Source organism: Corvus cornix, chromosome 3 (assembly GCF_000738735.6).
Source record: "Corvus cornix cornix isolate S_Up_H32 chromosome 3, ASM73873v5, whole genome shotgun sequence".
Classification (NCBI taxonomy): domain Eukaryota; kingdom Metazoa; phylum Chordata; class Aves; order Passeriformes; family Corvidae; genus Corvus; species Corvus cornix.
This window is the reverse complement of record NC_047056.1, coordinates 19,647,891-19,672,330: the sequence shown is the minus strand read 5'-3', so window position 1 is coordinate 19,672,330 and position 24,440 is coordinate 19,647,891. Positions and strand designations below refer to the sequence as shown.

Below are 24,440 nucleotides of genomic sequence, written 5' to 3'. Positions count from 1 at the left end.
TGCAAAGACATAGGTCACTTATTGTGCAGGGTTGCGACAACAAAAGGAATATTTCCAAAAAATATAGGGTGTAGAAATTAAACAGCCTTTTAAAGACTTTAAAACCTGCAAAATACTCAAGGCTACACGACATGCTACATTTTCCCCCTTTTACTACCTATACTCCTATCTACAGATGTACTTGGCAACGTCTGTGGTTATTTCTGCTGCACTACTTTGGGGTTCAAAGGAATACTGGAGCTTCTGCCCCCCAGCAAATTTTATTGCTACAAGAACAGCAGTTCTTTATAAGTAATTTTTATTTGCTTAGTTTAGACTGCTTCTGTGTAAGAAGTTGCCAAAGATTTGCTTCTTTTACAGTTTTGGTGTTCTAGGTAGTGCTGTTTTCAGGGTGTGCTTCTTACAGATACATCAAATTGAGTAATTGGATGACTGGTAGTGTTACAATCTGGTCTTAAAATCTGTGCATCTGTTTACTGGTTGTGAAGTGATAGAAAATTAGTGTTACTAAGATTTCTCTCACCTAAGGTAGGAGAAATGTATTCCTACACGTGGTGGATGGTCTGCTCTTCTGACCAGCCAATGCTAACAACAAATACCACCACTAGAGAAAGGGATTTCAGTACATCAACTGGACTTTGCAAACACTTCCAGCCCCTCCTTTTGGGCCTTAAAGCAGTGTCTGAAAGCGTGGCTAAGTTTTCTCGGGACACCACCACTGAGGAGCTGTGGAAATTCCTCTTCCCACCAGGCACCCTACATAAATACAGCATTAATTTATTTTTCTCCTTGCCACGTCCATCCTCAGCAGCTCCCCAAGATGGAAGGGAACACCCAGCCTGAGCTTTGCGGTGTTGGAGCTCTTCTCAGGGTACTTTTCGTGCAGCTTTTCCGGCATAGGGAGGCCACGATCGGGGCCTGGGTGTTGGTAACCCCGCGACGGTGCCTTCGCAAGCTAAAGCGGCCGAAGGCTCTGCCCACAGCTAGACGGAGCAGCAGCCAGGGCCTGGGGGACAGGAGGGGCCCGGATAGCCCAGTTTGCCTTATTTACGGGCCCATGTCAGCGCGGCCAGAGCCCCCCGAGCCCGCAGCTCCCCCAGCCCCGCCGCGCCACCCCCGCCCCGGAAGCGCCGCTCGCCTGCCCGGAACCTTGGGAGCCGGAACGAAGGTTGGCGGCGCGGGGGCCGGGCCGGAGCGCGGCACTGGGTGGACCCTGGGGAAACATGGCGGCGGCCGTGGCGAGCCCACGTGGGCGCGGGGCTGCGGACACGGACACGGACACGGATAGCGGTAACGGGAGCGGGAACGGGGGGCGGCTCTCTTCTTCTGAAGCCTCTTCGGCCGCCGCTGCGGGCGTCTTTGGCTTTGGAGGCCTTTCCTCTCTGCCCCGTCGGAGCCCGCCGGTGGGTCCGTGGCCCTTCATCTCCCCCGCTTCGGACCCTGGGCCGAGGGCTGGCGCCGGTCGGCGCGGGGAACGGGAGCTCAGGCCCCGGCCCGGGCACCTGCTGAAGTCCCTTCCCAGCGGCGTGTCCCGTGGCTGGCATTCCCGCCGTCCCTGGTGCTGTGGTTGGCCCTGCGCTGGCCCTTGGGCTTTTCCTCGCTCAGCCCCGGGGTACCGACGGCAGCTCGTTAGTTCCCTAGGCCCACCAAAATAGCTTTCGCTGCCCTCTCTCTTGGGAAAGGGGGGAACGACAGTGCAGAGCTGCACGAGTTCCGTGTGTGTGCGAGACCGGGATCTGCTTCTCTTCGAAGGAAACCCCTGGGACACTCTCGTTACACTGATTTACCCTTAACGCACGGTTCTCCACTCGTTCTCGCCTCCTGGCGTGTTGTGAGGGTGTACCTAACTAGTTGTGACCACTTCTTAATTATATCCTGTAATTGGTTTTCTTTTTTTTTTTCTTTATTCTGGGAGGAATCAAGGTTGGAGCCGTTTGGAGCTGTAGCTCGCATTGGTTCTGTTTGGTTTGAGCGTCAAAACTGAGCCCGAGGGGAAGCGTTGTGTGGCAGCTTCTTTCAGAGCTCATTGCTGAATGTTTGCTGTATTTTAACTGTGTGTCTACGCCTCGATCACTGAGCAAGTTTAAAAGAGTAAAGTACAGAGATGTGTGTTTCACACACACACAAAACCGACTAGAACTTAGATTAAATCAATTCCAGACATCAGTCTTTCCAATTCAGAGTGGAGCCCCAAGTCCTACTTCTGATGGAGTTAATCTAGTTTAAATTACTTTGAAATACTTCAGCTTTATCTCATGTTGTTGACTGATACTCTGATGTATTATAGATTACGTTTTGGCTGGTAGTGGAAACCTGTTAATTTTTCTGTAATTGTTGAAAGTAAAATGTTGCTGGTATTATCCAGCACTGTCCTATTTTATTGGCAGAAAATATTATGTATAGGAAATTAATACACGCTTTTGCAAATTTCCTTTCTATAAGTCTGATCTTGTTTTTTGTGGCTAACTGCAAAACTTGGTCCTAAGCAGTGTGGGAGATTCAGGTTCAGACTTTTGGTAGTTGCTAGCTTCTGTGTGTGTAAAAAAAAGTCACAAGCAGGGGTTAATTCCTTGTTTAAAAGCTAAGTAGCAATATCCTAGCATGGACAAGGCCCAGGGGTGAAAACTTGACTTTGTTTTACATGTAGGAACTAGGATGTGGTGATGCAGTTACTTCTTTGCAGGCAATGGTTTGAATTTATTTTTTATTTGAAACTCAGCATATGGATACAAATATCTAAAAGGATGCCTTTAAGGAGTTACCGACTGTGTTGAGAGAATTTGCCACTTCTAAATTTCCAATTTATTGTAAGGACCGTTGGAAAAAAACCCCATAGTTTGTCTTGGCTGGAGTATGACACAAGACTGTGTTCACCTTGCTGGTATTAAAAGTCATACTGATAGAGATAATGACCAGTTATTCAGTGATTATTTCTTTCCCACATTTGTTTTGTAACCATAGACTCTCACTTCTTTCCATCAGGATAACTAAATGCTCTCCAAGCTTCTAAACATGCCTGGGCATTAGAGGCTTTGTTTTAAATTGGTCAGTGCCACTGTTTTGCTGCTGTGTTGTTTGGTAGGTTTTTTTCTGGTTTAAACAGGCACATGGAGAAGGCAGAGTAATGAATTAGTGTGGCAACAGAGTGTATGTTTATGTTTGCTAAGTAATTAAATAGACAGTTGATTAATGAGGAATATCATTAATGGCACCATAAATGATTTTATGGAGAACAGATCTTGTGAAGCACTCCTGGCTTCATTCTCTTAATGGTTTGGTTGATAAAGGTAGTTCATGGGATATAGGAGTGCTTGCACAGTAAAGCACTTGGCTCAGCAGTACTGTGATTTTAAATTTAAATTTTCTTTTTTCAGTAGTGTGAGAGTGGTAGATGGATGAAAGTGAGTCATCTGCTGGGGAATCAGTCCCTTGCTGGTGGGACTGGGTCAGAAACCAGCCTCCTTCTGTCCAGCACTTGATTTTGCAGCCTTGACAGTTGTATATAAGATAATTAATTTAAAATTTCAAGTGGCACAAATACTAGTGGAATAGTAGTTAATGCTGGCAGGACTGGTGTATGCTCTGCTCTTGATTATGTGGTGAAGTGAAATAGCCAAACATGTTTAAGCCCACCCTAAACCTGCAGCCCATTTCATTCTAGTTAATCATCTGCACTGTTACAGACTTTTATTGTTGCAGTTTGGCCCACTGAACAGAGTAATGAGGACTGATTCTTCATGTGTTTGTTGTGCCATCAGTTTGGCTGTTTCCAGCCATCTCAATGTTGCTTTATTCCAAACTTTGGTAACTTCAGTTCCTTGTTTTTTTATTTTGAAGGGCTCATAGGGGTAAGGAAACTTGACTTTGGGGGTGTTTTATTTGTGTAACTTGAGCAGTTAGTTACTTATCCCAGAAAAGCTCAGTGCCTCTGGTTTCTTTTTGAGCTGCTTGACGACTGTCTCGATTCTGTATTTCACAAAGCAGTCTCCCCTGGGTTCATTATGCTTAGGTAATTGTATTTTTGCTGGCGGTGTTCTCTCTGAGCAGGTTTTGCTTTCATGTAAGAAATGCCCCCCAGCTTCAGTGTAATCCCTGTGGCCGTTTGCACTCAAACACCAGATGTCACTGTTGCAGTTTGTCTGTGTGTACATATATACATACATATTTGTGTGTATAGGCATTTATAAGTTACACTTTTTTAACTGCAGAATAGATGGGTTTTCCCCCCACAGTTACCAGCCCTAAACATAAAAGTATTCAATAATCTAATAATAAATATCCGGGGCTGCCTTTTCCCTTTGGCCCAGCCTCTTTCTGTTAGTTTAAATCATCACTGAGATGAGCAAGCACTTGCACTGCATAGTTTCTAATAAATAAATTGTAACAGTGTGTGCCTTCTTGAGGAATTAATTGTAACAGTACATGTACAGTAATACATGGCCCTGAACTTGGATAATATTTACATAAGGAGCCAATGGCACTAGTGAATGATTCCTACTAGAAACAATTCCTGATTGGTTTTTTTGCTTCTTTTCTTTTTTTTTTTTTTTTTTTTTTTATCCTTAGGTTCTGAGTTAAGCTCAGAACTTCCAGAAGACAGCTACTCCTCGGGAGGTGAAGCCCTGGATGGTGATGATGAAGATGAAGCAGCTGCCCCTGGCAATGTGGCTGAAGAGGCAACGAGCTCCAAAGATGGCCCAAGTTCAGGCTGGGCAGATGCCATGGCAAAAGTGCTCAACAAAAAGATTCCACAGAATAAGTCCACCATCTTGGCCAAGAATAAAAGCCTGGAGAAGGAGAGAGAGAGAAAAAAACAAGAAAGGCAAGAAAAGAAGATGAGGGTGAGAAAAAGATGCAGTATTCCATGTGCAGTGACTGTCAGATGGGCTACATGCAAAATAGTCTCAGAGCACTCTCCCAAGTCTCTGCTGAGGCTGTCTCAGTTTTGGAATCTCTCCTTCCCAATGATCTTGAGTAGCTTAATTTTTTTTTACTTTCCAGTCATGCTGTGTAGGGTTTTTTCCCTTACTGCTTATTCTGGGTCATCAGGCAGGCTGAACTTTGGCAGCAGGTCTGTTCCAGTCTGTCAGCTTAAGGTGTTTTTATTGTTGAGAGGGTGAAAGCAGCTGCTTTAAGCTTGGTTTTCTAATTGTTGTTGTTAATTTGGGGTGAAATTCACTTTGTTGGCATTACAAATTGAAATAGTTCTCTACCACAGAAAGTGAGAGGGAGAAAGAGAAGCAAACTGCTTTCATTTAAATTGTGCTGTGACTTCCAAAATCAAGGCCTCTGGGTTGAGATTGCAGTAATCACTGATGTGGTCGTGCATTGTTGTTTGCTCCCCTCAATCATTTTCCTGATTGAAGTTTTCTGTTACGGTGTCAGTGCCCTAAATTGCTTCTGGTTCTGAAACTGGTATGCAGAAAGCAAAACCATGTTGGCAAGTAAGTAATTTGTTTGTGCCTTCAGTGGAACTTTTAATTCCAGGCTCTGATTGATTTACCTTCAGGCTAGAAATACATTAATAGTTCTAATGGCTCATCCTACCAGTTCTGTTTCAGTGGGATAACCAGGTTATTCACCTGACAGTTTGGGACATGCTGTGGCTGGGCCATGGCTTGCCTTTTAAATACAGAGACCTTCAGTACAGTGTCTGCCCAGTTATGGTTGTCCTAAATACCTGCTCTCATCCAGTCAATATTTGAGAATACCGCAAAACAGAGATGGGCCACAGGTCCCCAAACTGACTTGTTTGCTTTAGAAAAACTTGAAAGTAATTTGCCTTTTATTGATTTCTTGCTGATGAAAGGTAGGATAAGACAGTTATTTTGATCAAAGGCCAAAACATGGTCATAAACTCAGAAATTCATAGTAGTCTGCCTGGAGTTATAAAGATAAGGACTCTGAAATTCTATTAGAGACTTCTTGCATAAAACAGATTTAATGGAACATCACCAGGACTAAAACACTGTTAAATTGTTCAGAGGGGAAGAAAAAATGTCACTACTTTACTCCTGAAGCAGAGGTCATGAAATACAGTGGTCTGCTGTTGCAGCAGAAACAAAGCTGGTGGTATTGTGTCTGCTGGTAATGGAAAAGTGGATCAGTTTGCTTTTGAAACAGAGCCTCCAAAAAAAAAGACAAAACCCAGTATTGTCCACATGACTTGTTGTCTGGTGGACACTTGGTGCTCTCCCTGTGTTAGAGTTCTGCCTGTTGCACTCTTTGCTGAGCGTCACTTTGGTCACAAAGCTATACCGGGATCAATCCTGTGGGGGGATGTCAAATTCCCAAGGCTCAAAATCTGACATGCCTGTCTTGATGGACCCAGGGATTCATTATGTATAAATTTCTCTGATCAGCTTGTGAAGTCTGCGATTTGAAGGCTGTCTTTGAATAATTTCCTTGCTCATGGCTGTCAGTGTGAAAGCATTGTTCTCCTAGACTTTTGTTACTGAAAGCAGATGACTCTGAGACTTGAGTGTGGCCCCTGTTGTGTCAATGTAGGAGACGTGCTCAGACCTGTTGTCCAGCCCTATACCGGAGCTCCCTTTACTTTCAACCAAAGTGAACTTTGCAGATACATTTTTTTCCTCCTGCTACATACTCTATCAGAGCATGCTGCATTCTCAAATGTCCATGTTGTTTCACATAACAATATTTATAATGCAGCTCGATAAAAAGCGGGAATGGGAAATGATGTGCCGAGTGAAGCCAGATGTTGTCAAAGACCGAGAGAAAGAAAGAAATCTTCAGAGAATTGCCACGAGGTAAAAGTTTTTCTGAATGCTTTCCTTAAATATATGTATATCAAAAAGAGGAGGAAGAGGCCTGTGCAGGTAATCTGTTTCCAATCAGATTGAACTCCTTTTAAGAAGTGACTAGCAGGAGCCGAGAGATTTATAGACAGGTCTGCATTGTACAGTATCAAGTTCAACAAGAGATTTCAGAAGCTTTATGAAAGAGTAAAAATTTAGATGGGAATCTAATGTTTGCTTAACAGAAGTGCTTTGTTGGATCCCCTCATTTTGTTAATTTAATGCTTTAAAAATGCAGAACACTTGTTTCTACTGCTCTGGTTTTTTGCTTCTCTGCAGAGGATTCCCCAGATCCACGGCTGTGAAGTTCAGCTGCTTGTTCCACATTGTGGTGGTTTGGTGTCACAGAACTGGTTGAACATTGATGTGCTGCCTGTATCTGTCTCCTTACTCATTCCTGTGCCTTATCCTCCTACTTCAGCTGCCATTAAGAAACTTGCCTGAGTAATTTAATAACTGATTTTAGGACAAATAACATGCTCCCAAGGATGAAACATGCTCAGGGATGAAACTGATCTCAGTGCCATGTTACCAAGCTTACTTCAGAGTCTGAATAGTTATTTGTGGATTTGTTTGTTACTGGTTCCTAGCAATAAGTATGAAGGAGGAGTGAAAATTTAAAGTCTTGTATGTTGTAGTAAATGTTACTTCTTAACCGAACTGAGGTTCCAGGTAACCGTTTTGGGGAGCTAGAAGTCATCCAGCATCTGTACCGATTAGCTTTAGTAGGGGGTTCATTCCTGTAAAAGGAACTTGAGTTTAAAATTTTGCTTTGTTGTCTTTTTCCCTATCCCAGAGGAGTTGTACAATTATTCAATGCTGTCAGGATGCACCAGAAGAAAATGGAAGAGCAGGTGAAGAAAGCTGGGAGCTCTGAGAGGAAGCGTGCTAAACTGATGTCTTCTGTTTCAAAGAGAGATTTCATCGATGTTTTAAGAAACATGGAGGGTGCTAAGGGAGGCAAGAATCCTGCTGGAAAGGCCACAAAAAGTAAACAGGTAGGCTTCATCTGTGAGAAAAAAATGCGTACAAGGTCCCTTCTTATTATAATGACTGTTAATGTGCCTGCTCTTCATAAACCTGTGATCCAAATGGCTGGGTTGTTTTGAGGCTTCTGGAAGGGAACAAGCAGCTCTTAGCCTGTTTTCCCTGTCTTTTGACTATCAAAGTACAAAAGGCTGGAAGCTCTTCTGGTAAGACATCAAGCCTTTTATGCGAATAACTTGGTTTAGCTGTGTGTTTAAAAAAAGACTATGAAACACTGGATTTTATCTTGGATTTTGCACCAGGCGTGGAACAAACTGCTAGATTATGGTGGGTTGTGACATTTGGAATTTGGCCAATACTTGTTAGCTCCTTGAAATTGTTGAAGACCTGGAGGCTGTCCATGTTACACGGTGTATTAGACTGTACTACCTGCGTGTCCCCACAGTTTGGTCATGTCAAACTCGCTTCCTTTGGGTGATTGTGGTGTCTGAAACTGAAGGATTTGCCAGACAAAATGAATACCACAACAGAAAGAAACAGAGATGTATTAAACCTTATATGTAGGCTTTTCTTTCCCTGATTCTCTGTGTGTGTTGGGCTGGTGTGGCTTCCTTGCTCTTGTGATGTTTTGGAAAGAAATACATTCCACTTTTTCCAAATGTGTTTGAGACACAGTGTAGTTGGACTCATCCAACTCTTCATCAGTTCTTTCAGCTCACCAAGTAGCTCAGGGTTGAAAACAAGTTGCTCAGACACACTCTTTCTCGTATTTCAGAAGCTGCACTTTTCTGAAGCGTATTTGTGCTCAGGTTTGAACTCTGTGCTTGGTAGTGGGTGGAATACTGCAATTGGCCCAGACACACTGCAGTTAACTAAGTGCTTTTCCATGCCAGGAAGAAATACTTTAATCAGTTAGGAGACAACAGTTTGTCATATGTTTTCTGTTTGTGTGCGCTTGGGGAACATGCTGAAACACTGCCTGGCATGGAGTGCTCATACAATTTTCATGCAAGTGCAATATTGAAGTATTTTTTAAATTCTTCGGATAATGAGAACAATTTAGCTTGGTGCTGACACTTTATTTCTCTGTAAATGATTCCAGCTTGCCTGTTTGTGGGGGGGGCATGTGCCTGTGTGTGGTTCTACTTTTTTGGTTTGTTTGTTTGTTTTTCCCCCCTCAGAATAGCAGAATATTGGAACAATGGCAGTGCCAACTACTATTGTAGTCAGCGTTGAATCAATAGCCGGGCAAGAACTAGGACCTTTTTTTTGTGACACATTGTAGCAGGGCAATGTTTTAATTACAAGGTCAGAAAACACAGATTGCAAATGTTTCTATACTTAAAAAAAAAAAAAAAAAGTTTTATTTTGGCAGCATCAGTTACAGCATATTTCCATTCATGTCCTCTGGAGATGCTTTGGATGCTGGCTGGTTAGTGTTGGGTTTGAGAATTAATGTAGGTGCTGCTTTCACATTGCTTGTGCACAAAAGCTGGGGTGGGGACCGGCGTTTCTGGTTGGGTTTTTTAATTCCATGTCTGCCTAGATAGACCACCCCCCCTTCCTCCCTCCCTTCTTGCCTTTGCTTCAGTGATTCTCCATTCAATTTAATACTGAACGAAACTCTTTAGTAACTCCTTTTCAAGCTGTTCTTAATCTGCCTTATTTTCTCTTGAGAACATATCTTACTCATTGAGCAGGCTCCCCTCCTGGTAGTTGTTGATGCTTGAGGTTCAGGCCAAAATCTGCTCTTCAGTCTCCTTCTCAGAATTACACAAATATTTAGCCACTGAACAGTTCTGCTGGCCTCCACTGTTGTATCTCTGCTTCTTGGTCTTTGAGGGTGTTTCAGGGGGTAGGAAGCCTGGATGAGGCTTTTTGGTCGTAAATTTCTTGCAGGAGTTCAGCAGACTGTTTGTGCCATCCGAAAGCTGTTGTTTGTTTCTTTTGTGGGTTTGTTTTTAACAGTCGAGAGTATAGAGTGTATTTCATTTTTAAAAAAGGGGGGGAAATACATTAATTTATCTCAGCAAAAACAACGGAAGAGATGCCAATCCCAAAATCCAGGCACTCTGCCATCAATTAAAAGGCAGTCCAGAACAATAAAAACACTACCCCACCCACATAAAACAAGCAGTCAGCAGGAAAAATAGCAGAAAAAATTTTACCAGTGGAAGCAAACCTTTCTTGACTTGAGCCTAGTGCTGTGACATGAGACTTGACTATATTTGAGAGAATGGGTGAAGGCATTTTCTTGCTCTGCAGGAATTTCTGAATGCAAAATTTGCTTTGTATTTTTGAAAGTTTGGTGATTTTTTTCAAGTGTCAGGGGTTGTTGAAGAAAGCCCTTATAAAGCTCTGTTGTGATTGACTATTTAGCTGAGTATATTTATGTGTGAAAAAAAGAAATTAAATGCTCCAGAGGCCCATTTGCAACAGTATGGTTTCAAAGTAGCATGACCACTTTCCAAATTTTGCTCTTTATTTCCATCAGCTTCATGCATTCCTGGGAAGGACAGGTAACCTGTGCCCCACTAGAACATTGTCCATAGTCTTGTTTACTTTTAGCCATTGGCCTAAATGTTACTTGGCACATACCTACCAACATAACTATGAAGAAAAGACTAAGGCTGTGAAGGTTTTCCTGTGCCCTTCTTGTGAAACTGTAGCCTTTCTTGGAGTTTTGTGTGCCCAGCTGGGAGTAATTACTTCTCTGAGCTGGAGCCAAAAGCTTTGCCTTTCATATCATTTGCTGTTTATCAAGGTATTTCTTAATCCTTGCTGAGCCAGCTGACTTGTGTAATATTTTTTCCTGTTTTTTTTCTAAGTTACTGTGCATGATGCTTGCCTCTGGGTAAGATCAACTAATTTCTCTCCTCTTACCACTTTGTCTGAAGCCTTGCAATGTGGCAGGAAAATGTAGTAATCTAAAAAGAAATAATAAAAATCCCACTTGTTTGTGTTCACGTGGGCTTTTTTTTAAGTTTTGGGATGGGTTTTCCAGGAATCTTCTACTGGCAGGTATGAGAGCTTTCAATCTTGTTCAACACAATCCTTACAGACCAGCTTTTCATTTCAGGATGTGTTGGTTGCATCTTCCAGCTTCCCACTGGACACTATAGGAAACATAAACTACAGGTTTAGAAAGGGTACATATCAGAGATGCTGTTTTTTCAGGCCTGGAGGCTGAAGTCATTTTTATGTCTATGGAATAAATACAAAAGTAGGTAGTGGCAGTAAAGGATTCCTTGCAGGAATCTTTTGTGTTCTTTAGGTCCATAAGAGATTTCTGGGTGCTCTTAGGAAGTACCTTTGCTTCCAGGGTTGAGTGAAGTTTCTGTTCTCTTAGAGTTGCACGGACATGCTGGCTGATGTAGTGAACTACATGAGGTCTTGAAGTCTTAACTGTAAGAAAACAAGGCAGTTCAGAGTTAGCATTCTCAGAGCAGCCTCAACACTCCTCCCTTGCTGTGTGTCAGTGAGTTTCATCTTCACTTTTCTTTTGTCATTGGTGCTGCTCCCTGTAAAGCATTACTCTGTGGTAAAACATTTTTTAGTGACACATAAACAACTAGCATGGAAGTTACAGATGCTCTTTATGACAAGCATAACCTGCACTCATGAACCTTTCATTTTTAATTAGGCCTTTGCAGCATGATTTTGCTTTAAGTGTTCTTACACCATATCTGTTACAGAGCATTTCAGTGATGGAAGTAAGAGCAGGATTTCCTGGTCTACTTCAGTAACCATGATCCAAATTCTGCAAGGTAATCTTTCTGTAAGCTAGGCTGGCTACATGACCTGGAGGTACAATTTGCTTCCTGTGTTGTGATGGCATCTGGAAAAAATTGGTGTATTGGTCTCAAAATAGTACCTATTCTAAAATAATTTATTGACGGGAAGGAAGATGAGTGGAGAAGAATACAAGTGCTATTTCATAGCAGCTATTGCTCATATGGGACTTAAAATAAAGTGCTTTTCCAGAAAAGTTCCTTCGACCTCAAGCATATTTTATAAATGCTCCGAGTATCTGGTAAGTAATTTGTAAGGACAGTGATTAGAGTCAGGCTTACTATAGATTTTTCTTTGTTCATAAGACTTGAATTTTAAGCAGTAGTTTGAAGATTGTTCAAGGGCAGGAGGAGTACTACACTTCCGACTTTGCTGTTCTTACTGGGATACAAGGAGTGGCATGGGGGGCTTTCATTTTTTAAGCAAAATGGGGGTATAAATTGTGCTTTTCAGCTTAAAAGTCAGATCAGTTTAAAAACTGTGAGAGTGACTGCCTTCTTTTTCTTGCAGCTTCATGAGTACTGGCCATCAGCATGGTCTGCTTTTTTTCCAGTTTCCACAGTGTAGAAATAGGGAGGGTGAAAAAAAAGTTGTTTTCATTCATGTACCTGTTTGGAGTGACAATAGTCTGAACAGTTGCTTCAGCCTGCGTTAGGAAATTGTTTCTGAAGTATGGATGAAGGCAGAGATGACTTCTGGAAATTTGTAAGGTGTATCAGCACCTCTTTTCATCTTATAAGGAAACTTCCTTAGGTGATAATGGCATTGCAGAGTAGCAGAAGTTTATTACTACAGCTGTTGTGTGCTGGTTTTACAGACCTAACTGAAGGAGTAACCAGGCATGCATGTATTCCAGCAGATTTGAGGGGGCAGCCAAGTATTAATTTAGTTCAGCTGTAGCCAGAGTAGATGTATTCTCCCAGTTTTAATAAATGTCTTCCCATCACGTGCACAAAAACTTTTAATTTGGATTCCTTTAGATACTGCATTTGTATCTGTTTTTCCCAACTGTGTGTACATTTTCTTGAAGGGCACCCATATATGTTTGGAGCTGATGCTTTTAATGAAGTTTTTTGGTTTTGTACCAGAAAGTTGCTGACTACCTAATTGTATGCTGTATTCTTAGGAATATCCTTAGGGATAAATGCAGCACAGCCTGCCACCAGTTTGCTATATCCTATATTCCTTATGTTCTTTAAGGTAGGGGGTTGTTGTGCAGTGTTAGAAGTTGTTTGATGGTGACATTTTTACTTTAAATCTGTTTAGAAGTTATATTAACTTAGAGAGTTTAGGTCATCAACAGGATTGGGTTTTTAAGATGTGTAAGCTCAGCTCCCTGATTGTTGTCATAGCAGGTAATGCATATGTGTTAACATGGGAATGTAGGACTTTGTCAATATTTAAATATCAATTTAAATTTGTCAGTGTTTAAATATTTAAATTTGATTGATAGATGTCAAGAACTTGACACTGTAAATTCAACTCCAGATAAAACAATTAAGGGTCATGTGATGGGCAGTATTTTACCTCTTTTTCCTGTGGTTTTATACTGAGATATCCCTTTCTGTCCTCTTTTTTCAGATATTTGATCACAAATCAGGAAGGGAAAAGGCTGTGATTTTTCACTTTGTTCCCATCTACCTCTTTTTTTCTCCTCTTCCTGTTCTATGTTCCTGACAGGTTCTTTCCCCCTGCACCTGAGGGCCAAGCATGCAGCCCAGCATCCTGTGCCTAATGCAGGAGCAGCCCTGACAGCTGTTCACACAGAAAGGCCAGTTCCCTGTGTGTCATCACGAGCCACTCACAGTTCAGCTTAGTGCTGTCTGCTAAGATGCAGATAGTGTGTAATCAGTGAGGACAGATATCTTCAGAGAATTTGGACTCTAAATGCCTATTGCATCTACTGAGGTGATGACCTGAGGTTGGGGGAGGGCAGTCTTCCAGATGTTTATAACTTGTCCAGATCCAGGCAAATGTTCATGGAGATAGCAAAAGATATGTTGCCAGCTCCAAAACACATTCTTAACTGATTTTTAAGTTTAAAAAGAATGAATGATGCAAGGTTTTAATGGGTTCCTGTAGAAAATGTCTCTTTGTTCCTTAGAGCTGAAGACAAAATATTTTAAGTTTGTCTTTCTGTGAAAAGGAATGAAGTGGTTCTATCTGAAACATTGCAAAATCCTTCAGCATGAAGTGGTTGAAGTTTGGCAAATTTCTAAGTGAATATAAACAGGGACTTGTGATTGAAATGTCAGGCAATACTGAGACAGCTCCATCTGTCATATTTGAGAGTAACTTGCCTTGCTATTTGTTTATTAGTGCACAGGATACTATGATGGTGTTCTATTTTCCCAGAAGATGTTGCAAGGCTTTTTTTTCAGTAAAACTATGTCTAAAACAACCACATTTGAAAAACTTGTGGCATACATCATCTTTTGATCTTCCTGTGAGTATACAAAGCACAGAGTCAAATCCTATTAGACTTTTATCTGGTAAATCAAGTTGGAAGCCTTATAAAAGCAGCTCTCCACTTTTGGCTTTGTTCATAACTCTTAAAGGCAGGGCAGTGTACTTAGAGAAAAATACATCTAAACATTTCATAAAGTTTTATAGAAAAATGTTCTCTGGAAGTAAGAAGGTTTGGGTGGAGCTTGTCTATCTGAATAAGTTTGTTTTCCCCCCATGTAAGCATTTGCTATTGGAAATTATCTTGAAAAGTGATTCCTTTACTTTGAAGTTTTATTAAGGTATAAAGTGTTCTGATTTCCAGAGTGTTGACCTATCAGATGTGTGTTATAAATGACCTCTGTGGGTACCTACTCATCTATTTATCTTGGTAGATAGACTTCAGGAGTGGTGGGTCAAGCTGCTTCCAGCTTGCAATGGTTAGAGGGTCAGCAATGGCTGAGTTCAGTACATTGTTTTTCAGTACTATGGGAAATCCTGGCCAGTTTTTAATGAGTGTTTCTGAAATTTACTGAAATATTATAAAATGTACTTTTAAAAAATATCCAAAAAACTGGTAGTATTACAAATTATACTAAAACTGCCTCTTGGAAAGGTCTGACCTCTCTTTGGTTTGCTGCTGAACTTTGGTCAATGTTCTGCAGGTGGTCTGTGTCATTTCTTCTCCACCTGCAGCTGTTGGGAAAGCCCATACAGAAACGTAGAAGGAGATGGAAAGGTCAGAAATGCAGAGAAAGGGTAGCCAGATGTTTAGGATAAGGGATTGGGATCATGGGCAGTTTCCATTTCCTTCATCAGGTTTAAACCGTTTTTAGAAAGCAGCCAGGAGTGTTGAGGGGTGTGGTCTGTTCCTTAATGAGCTTGCCACTCACGAATGACAGTGTGAGGGGAAATTACAGGAATATAAAATCAGAGAAATTTGGATTTGGAGACCTCTATGATATGTCACAAAAGCCAGTTAAGTAAAAGCAAGGGCAATGACTGTTGGGAGGTTATATCAGACAAGCTGCTTAGCAGACATGAAAACATCGTTATTTTATATTTAGCAATAAAATTGCACAGAAGTTAGTTCCTTGTGGGGGTCTGTTGTTTATTTTTTTTTGTCACCCTCCTACCTCAAAGTTTTTTGGATCCTTATACTTCTGGCACTCAAATATAAGTGGAAATCCTGAGTCAGGAAGAGGAGGCTTTTTACTAGCCCCACTTCTTTCTCATCAGCTGTTCTGTGAGATGATTTCTCAAGTGCTGGAAGTGATGGACATGGTCATTACTGTAGCCTTTATTGTTTGTTACAGCCTTTTGGGACTCACTCCATTATGCCTCTGGCTGAATCATAATGAAAAACAGTGGATGATTTTAGCATCATTTGTTGAAAATGATTTGAGTGATATTTGTATTATGCAAAAATTTTCAAGCTGATAATTTATTAAAAGAAAAAAAAAATCAGAAATACTCCAAACAGCTGCAGGTCTGCATGTTTCCTTACTGGGCAAACAGGCAAGCTTTTGTAAAACCTGCAGAAAATTTTAGGTACCCAGTTGAGATAGTGCATAAGTGTCTTTCATAAATGGGTGACATCTGAGAAAGATCTGTTGTGACTGGAAAATGTTAGTCTAAAGTAGACTTAAAAAACTTGAGGATGTGACTTCTGAGGGATAGCACAGTGAAGGCCTTAATCTTGACTGAATGTTTTTTACTAGGCACTCTTGCTGTATCTGTGTACTTTCCAGATACAGCTTGGTGGTTCAGGAACTGAGCAACTTGTAACAACGATGTTGTGGATCTGAGGTGATGTTTAGGTTCATCTTTAAACTCTGCCATGTCTTCATTACTGCAGGAAATGCACATTAAGAAATGTAGGACCAGCTGATGGAGAGTTTTTTTATTACTTGTGAGAAGTTGTGGGGCATTTATTTCAGGGTTGAAATGCTGCATATCTAGAAAAGTTCTTTATTTCTTCATTTTGAATCCCATCCAAACAGAAGAATTCTCAGTTCATTATCTTCCTTTTAGTACTAACTATGGAAGCTGGTAAGGAGTTGTCCTTGTAAGATTGTTCTTTGTAATTAACCAGTATGCTTTTGGTATAAAGTGAATAATATTTTGCCTCAGACCCAAGACTCATGACTAGCTAGCAAGAAAAGTTGTTTTTTCTGATGGACAGCACTGTTTTTTCCAAGTCAGGACTATGATTCAACTGGTTTGGTTACCATAATTTGCTGTACAGATTCTTGTCTGATAAGCAATGAAAGCGTAACACATTGCTTTAAATACAGAAGTCTTGATCATGAGTTATTTTCAACCACAGTACTCAGTGGGTCTTTATATCAAGCATTAATTGATGCTGATGCTGTGCAGTGCCAAGTACATGAAGCATGGAAGCTGTGTAGAGATTTACAGGTGAATAAATGGTGGGAGTAACAGGTGAATACAGGCATAGGAATGGCCAGTCTGGTAGGCAGGAATTTCACTGTCAGTAGTGTGACTGCTGATAAACAGGCATTGCAGATGTGAAGGTATATGTGTGAAGCATATAGATGGGGATGATGAAGAGTTTTGTTCTTACAGGAAACAAAAACCAGCAGGACTGAAAATGAGGAGCAATGGCATATTGAAAGAGTCTATGAACTTTCTGCTCTGGTATGTTGCATGGCAGCCTCATACAGGGAATGTGCTAATCTATTCCTATCTTTCCAGGTACCTTCTCTAAGAACTTGCAATCTATTCTGAACTAATGTTTACTTGGTGCCTACTTAAAAATGCTTATTTGTGGACCTTTTCTTTCTTCCTTATGTCAGTGGAGTGTTTTGGCCTGGCAGTTGGAAAGATAGTGTGATTACTTCATATTTGCAACATTGTCATTTTGCCTTGTATTTCAGAGAGCATAAGTTACAAATTAGAGAGTGTATTCCCCAAGGGGAACTGCTGGTATGGGTAAAGGTAACAGGTCATGCCTGTGTTGTAACTTAACTATAGGATTGTTTCATTGGGTGAGTCTTGTTTTCAGGTGAGTTTTTATTGTCTGTGAGCAGCTCCTGGTGTAGCATGCCCATGCTACTCATCATGCTCATTAAAACATGGGAAGGGAGTCTTGATGCCAGTATGGCCAAACATGTCTTGCAGCAACATGTGGTGGAATTCCTTGTGCCAGCACAAGGGTTTCTGAGATGGCTGCTGTCGATGGCTGGAGTAGAGCGCAGGCTGAGGAGTTCCAGAGCGTCCTGTATGCAGAAGGGCCCTGTGTTAAGCTTGAATTCTTAAAATAGTTTTGCTTTTTCTGACAGAAATAATAATTTATGAGGTTTCTGGCTGAGGAAATCTGTTCTCTCATTAGTTTTTTCTAAGATTCTTCTTTGCAACTGAGCATTTAATAACGGTGCTTATGATTTTTCTTCTTTGCTTAGGCCCAGATTAATGCTTGTTTTTAGAAATTCTGTAATTGACTTCTGACCCCTCTAAAGTTGGGGCATGTTTAAGTCTCTGCAAGCCAACCCAAAGCATTCCTTCTCATTCACACATCCCCAGTTGTAGTAAACCCTAGAGGAGGATGTGAGGATGGGGAGATTCCTCGTGCAGGTCGTTAAGCTCTGGGTGGTCTTCTGGCTGTGCTCAAAAGGAAAATCAGTATTTGTTGTGCTTGTAGTAACAATTCCAGTGTGTTACTTTCAGAGAAGTTTGAACAGGAACAGCAGGTCTCAAAACACACTGTAAAAAAAATTCATTCTTAGATTTATTTACTAGAATTGCCAGAGCAGATTCTGGTCTGTATGAGAGACTTTGTGATCTGAGTAAATCCCCTGTGCCACTGTTGATACCCACAGTGTGGTGTCACTTCAAGTAAACCAGGACAGTTTAGTTCAGTCGCTGTAATTTCTCATTCAGAGAGAGGATGCAAATGGGTATTGAATAACTCTCACCCTAAGGAATAAACAGTTGTGCAGAATTATACTGCAGAAGAATAGATCTCTGTTGTGCAGCTCACATGTTCTGCAAGCTTGAAAATGCTTCCCAGAATGAGTTGCTGTGATAATTCAGCTCAGAAGTTCAAGATAATAGTGGTGCAGGTTGTATTCTCAGTTTGCAGTTTTGTGGGGTTTTGGCTGCTTGGGATCAGGCTTACATAGGAACCTTTCTTAGAGTTAAGATCTTGCTGCAATTCAAATCAGATCAAGTTGCAAGCAGCACTAATGATCAAGCCCAAGTATCATTTTCCTGTTAAAAATCATTAAATTTTGTTTTCTGCTTCTATTTCTGCTTTAGATACTTTGGCTGCAGTTTTTTTTTATTTCTTCTCAGCCTGAGGGAAATTTATTTTCTTAGCCTGTGAGCTCAAATATTGCTGAAAATGAACTTACGAGAAATGATTATGCTGGTGTTCTTTGTTTTTCATTCCCTCCCCCTCTTCTGCCAAGTGGGGGTTGTATTATTACTATTGTTTTAAATTGAGACTTAATATACTTCAGTGTATGCCTGTGCTGTTTGTTTGGAGTTTTTTGAGCTCAGTTTAAACCGACTTGCTTGGGGATGAGAACCAGAGTAGCAGCAGTCATTCAGAGCAAGATGCAGGCTGACAGGGCAGGTAATTGTCAGATGTATGTGAGAATGTGTTCTGGCAGTTACGTTTTTTAACTTCTCCATCATGACAAAAGCTTTGCTGTGTCTCAAGGTCTTAAATGTTTGTCTTGAGCAAAACAGAGGAACCTGGGGAGGCAGTTCAGATTAATTAGGCACGTTAGAATTGTTTTCTCAATGCTAAAAGTTGTTGCTTGAGAGATATTTATGTTAGACATTCCTTCCCTGACAGGTACAAATAAACGTTTATTGTGGGTGATGGTAAAGAGAGATGCCCCTGCAAGCTCTGGCATTTCGTCTTTTACACAGAGCAAAAGCATGGGGGTCCAGTGTGCTGATTGGAATTCCCAGGTCTGAAAAACGTTCCTTTGTTAATGCCCTGGAATTCCTCTCTTCTGGACACAGGCTCTTGGGGAATCTCCATGGTGCTGTAGGTTTGTTCGCTGCTTTGCAGAGGCAGAAGCTGGAGTGTGTTCAAGTGACATGAGCTGGTGGACAGTGGAGTGAAATGCTGTCTTTTGTCTGTGTGCCCTGATTTCAAGGCATATCTTTTAATGCCATTAGTTACCAGTAAGCACTATGGACTTTGGTTTGCTTCAGCATAAGGTTGTGAAAAGCTCTGGCAGGTATCCTGCTTCAGAAGGGGCAGAGAGGATTGATCCCACACCTCGGTGTCAGCGCTGTCTGCCACAGCTCCAGTGCTGAGTTTGGCAGGTCTCAGTTGAAGATAACTGTCTTATTATTTACCAAAAGCAAATTTTATAGCTGTGGTTTTTTGTGGTGGTAAAGAAATGGACAAAAACGGGGAGATTTCTAACTTGATCATATAGCTGCTGCTGCTACCACGAGGCTTTCATAGACCAATTCCTTTAAAAGCATCCAGGAGCCTGGATCCTGCAAAGGACAGCTGCTTGTTCTAAGTGACAGAACTAAGCTTTGTTGGAGCTTAGTTTGGAGCTTTGTTTGGTGTTTTTATTAGGACTTGGCCAAGAATTTCAGTTCATCTTGTCCTGGTGCAGATTTTAGAGGGTATGTCTTCAAATCACAATTAGTTCAGGAAGTATGTCCCCACTACAGAGCCCTACTTGTGTGAGACTTTAGCTAGTGCTGTGATAGCTTAGCAAGTAGGCAAGGTGTTGGGTTGGTTTTTTTTATTTACATGAACTCATTTCACCTGGACCATGAGTCCATCACAACAAGTAAATATCAGCACTTGAGTAACCACAGTTCGTGCTTTGGTCTGCCTTATTTCGGCTGCTCGTGATAACAAGTCCATCACCAGCAATTAGCAAAACACCAGTGAGTCTCGAGGTATTCTACTAATTGCTGCCACTCAGACCTTTTGAAATAGGTTGCCACACCCTTCTGGCAAAGAAAACCCAATTCCAATGTGTGTATAAAAGAGGAGAGGAAAAAAAACAACACGAGAATTTTTCGCTCCTTGCGTTACTGAAGGATTCACATTATGTGGCGTTACAGTCTGTTGTTTATGTAGCCTGCTTTGTTTTCATTTGGGGATGTTCAAAGGGGACTTCAGTGTTGTAGTGAGATGTGCATGAACAGCTGACTGAGAGTTCAAAAGCATTTGTGTAGATTGAAAGCTGGTTTATTTTCCACGTGCCAAGAATCAGTTTTGTTTTATTTAGATGAAGCTAGATTATGGCATTGAAAACCCAACTGTATTAACATTCTTACATAAAGCAAGTTGGGAAGTGATGTTACAGTTGAACTAATTGTTAATTACACAAATAGTCTTGCTGCATATTTTCTTAAGGCTTTGGGAATGTTCTGTGATGCCATAGACTTGGAGAGTTTTTATTCTGAGAGGAAAAGAGAGTAGTAAATGAGTTAGGAATGAAAATACTAAACAAGGCTTTTTTTTCACTTGGAAGCATGCTTAAAATTGATTAAATATTTGCTTTCAAGCATTTAATCTTCATCTTTGAGGCACGAACATGCTACCTCTGTCTTTCTCCTTTGGGCTTGTTGTAAAACTCTATTCAGGCCTTTGTGGTGCCTTACATAATGGGTAATGCTATGGAGAATCAGCACGCCTCTTTTGTTAAGGTCCTGCTTTTTGTCCTGTTGTTCACTTGACATAGCCAGAAAGAAGGGCTAATGGTTGCTGAATAGCAGCTTGTGATGAATTTGAGGATTGGGCTTTTCAAACCCTGAGCCTGCCACTGTCATTGCTGATAATAATGTACTGCTCTGTGCTGTTTAAATACCAAAACAAAATAAGAAAAAACCCCTGTTCTGCATATCTGGGGAAAGAAAGAATTCTGGTTGGTTTATTATTGAGAACAAAAAAATGTAGATTGTTTTGTAAGAAATACGGGATGTTTCAATTTAGGTATTTCAGATTTACCTCTCTTAAATTTCACGGTTCAAATAGTGATTTATCAAAGATTTGGGGTTAAGAAAGAAAGAGCTTGGTGATTTTTTAGACTGTTCTCTACTCTGCTAAGGTAAACATACAAAACAACTGCAATACAGTTAAAAAGGAGGGAAAAAAAGTTGCCCTCTCCTTGCATCCCAGAACAGAGTACCAGTGTTTGCACTATTGTAATAATACAGATTATTCCCATGTGAGTATTTTAAGGTCTGCCTAGGGACCTACCTTATCTGTAGCTCTTTAATTCCATGCAGTCGATTGCCCTGTCTGAGACGATTTTAGGTTTACTGGGTGTAGCACTGGAAGCGAATTGCTGCAAGAGTGGAAACTGGTTAGGAGGCACTACCCTGGGGAAAAGGGGAATTGTTGGATGGGAGTAGCCATTAGTGAGAGCAGCTGTGAAGACACAAAAGCAAGCCCCAAACCAAAACCCAGTGCAAACATCTTGAGGAAAAGCTGTGGAGCTTCTCTTTTTTTTTTGAGCTGGGCCCTGGGAAATTCCTTCTGGGAAGGAAAGTGTTAAGACTTGTTACCCTATTTTTGTGAGGGCAGTGTTTCAGAAAGAACTGCAGGAGAAGTCACGTGCAGCATTTCTGCTTTGATTACCTATTAAAAATACATGCCTTGTTTGGCAGACTTGTTGCACTCAGGTAACTTCTGATGGTGTGATAAGGACGTTTTATTTACAGTGATGGACCCGCATTCTTCATTTCTCTTTCCTCCTGCTATCAAATTCTGTATGCTGCTCTATCCCAAAGATTGATTCCCACAGGCTTCAGCTTAAATATGCAGTGGTATCACATTCCTAGATGCGTGACAGAGAAGAGGCATGGACAGATGCCTACAGTGATCATACATTTCCTGCAGGTTTTGCATCCAGTAGGCAAATCTTGTCTGCAGAGGATGCTGTAAGAGGTGACCCCACCCAGTGCACCCTGTCAGGAGGTGGTTGTCACCTAAACCTGGGTGAGTCAGCTGAGGTCCTTTCTTTGGAGCAGGGGAGTGGGGAAAGCCTACCTGGGGTGCCAGTGTTAACTTTGTTTCAAAGACCCTGCAGAACTAAATGAGTGTTTTCGCTGCCCCTATTTCCACTTTGGTAGGACAATTTTCTGCTTTCCTGCTGGACACTGAGCCGTGTTGTTGCTCAGAAGTGTTTTGCTGCTAAGGCATAAACCACTGAAATAAATCCTTCGTCAGTACCTTGAGCAGCTTTTGGTATTTTCCTCCGGTAAGGATGTAGGTGTAGCGTCAAGCTGTTGTTTGGAAGTGTTGCCACAGGATGGGGCTGTTGCACTGCCCAAACGGGATCTGTCACCGCCAAGAACTGCGACCAGGCGCTGTTTTCAGTGCTAACCTGAAACAAGACTCCCGCCCCTTTTCCTTATTATTCACCAGTCTGTGTAGTGGGCCTCGAGTGTATCCACTTCCAAGAGGTAGGAAATTTGGAGTAAGGTGTTGTTGGCTTGCTAAGAGTAGATCAACTTTGTTTCTTTTAGAGGCAGCTTTGTACCATATGACAAGCCCAGGTAGTGAGGTAATAATTCACATAAAGGGGATTTGGTTCACGTATCACCGAATATGTTAAATATTAAATTGGGGGGGGGGGGCTAAGCCTTTATTAAATCCATATTTGTGTTTTAGAAGTGTGCCAAGAAGTGTTCTAATGAAGCAGCACCTGGGGGTTAATAAATGATATCATGAATCCATTCTGATTGCCAAGAAAGATTTTAATAAAGCGAGCCATGCCCAGGGTTGACTGTTTCATCCATGAGGAATAATTGTTTTGTTTCCATATTTCTTTTATTGGTTGGTTAAAACAAGTTTGCTTTTTAGCATCAAGTCATTTTTGGTTGTTCTGCGTGTTTCTGTACCATTTGCAGAAAGAGCTGGCCCTCAGTCTGCCGATTGTGGGAGGTGTTATTTTGATTGCATGAAGACCTTCCATCTTTTACTGCCTCTCACATTTATCTCATGTTGCTCTGTTTTTTCTTCTCCTCCCCTCAAACATTTAGGGTAAAGTGAAGTCTGAAGAAGGGCCAGAATGGAATATACTGCGTGATGACTTCATGATGGGAGCATCTATGAAGGACTGGGACAAGGAAAGTGATGGAGAGGGCAACAGTGAAGAAGGAGGTGGTCTGAAACAAGAAGATGACAGTGACTGAATGAAACTGAAAACCATTCAAGATAATGTTTTATCTTCTTAAGTTTGTTTGGATAAAAAGTCAGCATTCTGTGAATGTACAACACTTGGAGGATACCTCTTTTAAAAGAAAAAAAAAGACTTACACAACCTTGGAGTGTTTTCTCCTCCATGTCAAACTTTTATTTAATATAGCTCCATTTGCTATACTGAAATCCTGAAATATTTTCCAAAACAAGTATAATTTTCAACATATTTCCAAAACATTTTGTACAGTCAAAATAGTGGCACTTGCCCAATGAAAGATAGATTTTGCCAAGGTCATTAAAAGTTTATACATTAGTCATGGCAATTGATGTATTAGTGTGCCTGCATGTCCAAATCACTGTTGCACTTTGAAAAGTTGTTGCAATTTGCAACAGAAATGACTTACAATAAACACAGAAATACCGTCACCTTGTAAAGTTATCGGACTCCTATAGAGTCTTTACTATTTTGGCCAGAAAAGGTTCTGTAGATAATAAAGGAAAGTAACCATTAATGTGATAGTTCTGGTCTTGGAGCATTAGTTTGATTGGAGACAACTCTGGAAATGTAATTATAAAAGGAGAGACTCAACTCTACTGACTGGGTTTGGTATTTATATATGTGTGTGTATATATATATATGGTTTTTCCATTGCGAGTCTGAGATTGTGTAAGCTAAGAGTCTGGTAGGAGAGGAAAGGACAGTCATTGCTATTGGTTTCATTGGGGAGGGAGAGCTTTTCTAGCAATACCACATAAAATTGTGTTCAGTGTTGCTTCATTTGCAGCTGTGTTGTTCTCGCCTTTTTCAGTGAAGAGCTGGAGCTCCGAGATTCATCCTGTGGGTTTAGCCAGCTCTAATGCTAATTCCTCAGGTTTGCAAAGGGTCAAACGAGCCCTTCCTCCTAGGTGTGTGCCCTAACAGTAACAAATGTGGAAGTCATCTGTCAGGGTAACACAACTGGCTTTGTTTAAGCTACAGCAATTTCTCCTCAGTAGTTAGTTGTTGGTTGCAGAGGTGCAGAAGCTAACACACATAATAATAATAATATATTTTCTGTAAGCATATGCATACAGAAGGAACTGTGTGGTGATTAAGGTGTTCTAAATGAGAGACTGGGGTTGAATTCTGCTGCCTTTGCTGTTCCAGACTGACTGACTGATGCTGTGTCATTTGTTTAACTTTGCTATCACATTTCCCCATTTGCTATGTGAAGAAAAGCCTTGGGGCCTATTAATTG

At 41.2% G+C, this 24,440-nt stretch overlaps 1 protein-coding gene across 1 annotated transcript; it reads left to right on the top strand.

Moving 5' to 3' along the window:
- Window positions 1-1,189: 1,189 nt before the first annotated feature.
- On the top strand, window positions 1,190-24,267 carry RRP15 (ribosomal RNA processing 15 homolog). Its single transcript, XM_039569599.1, has 5 exons — window positions 1,190-1,290; window positions 4,567-4,841; window positions 6,673-6,770; window positions 7,615-7,816; window positions 23,043-24,267. Exons 1-5 carry the CDS (start codon window positions 1,224-1,226, stop codon window positions 23,193-23,195), a joined length of 795 nt encoding a protein of 264 aa, XP_039425533.1. The 5' UTR covers window positions 1,190-1,223; the 3' UTR covers window positions 23,196-24,267.
- The last annotated feature ends 173 nt before the right edge of the window (window positions 24,268-24,440 follow it).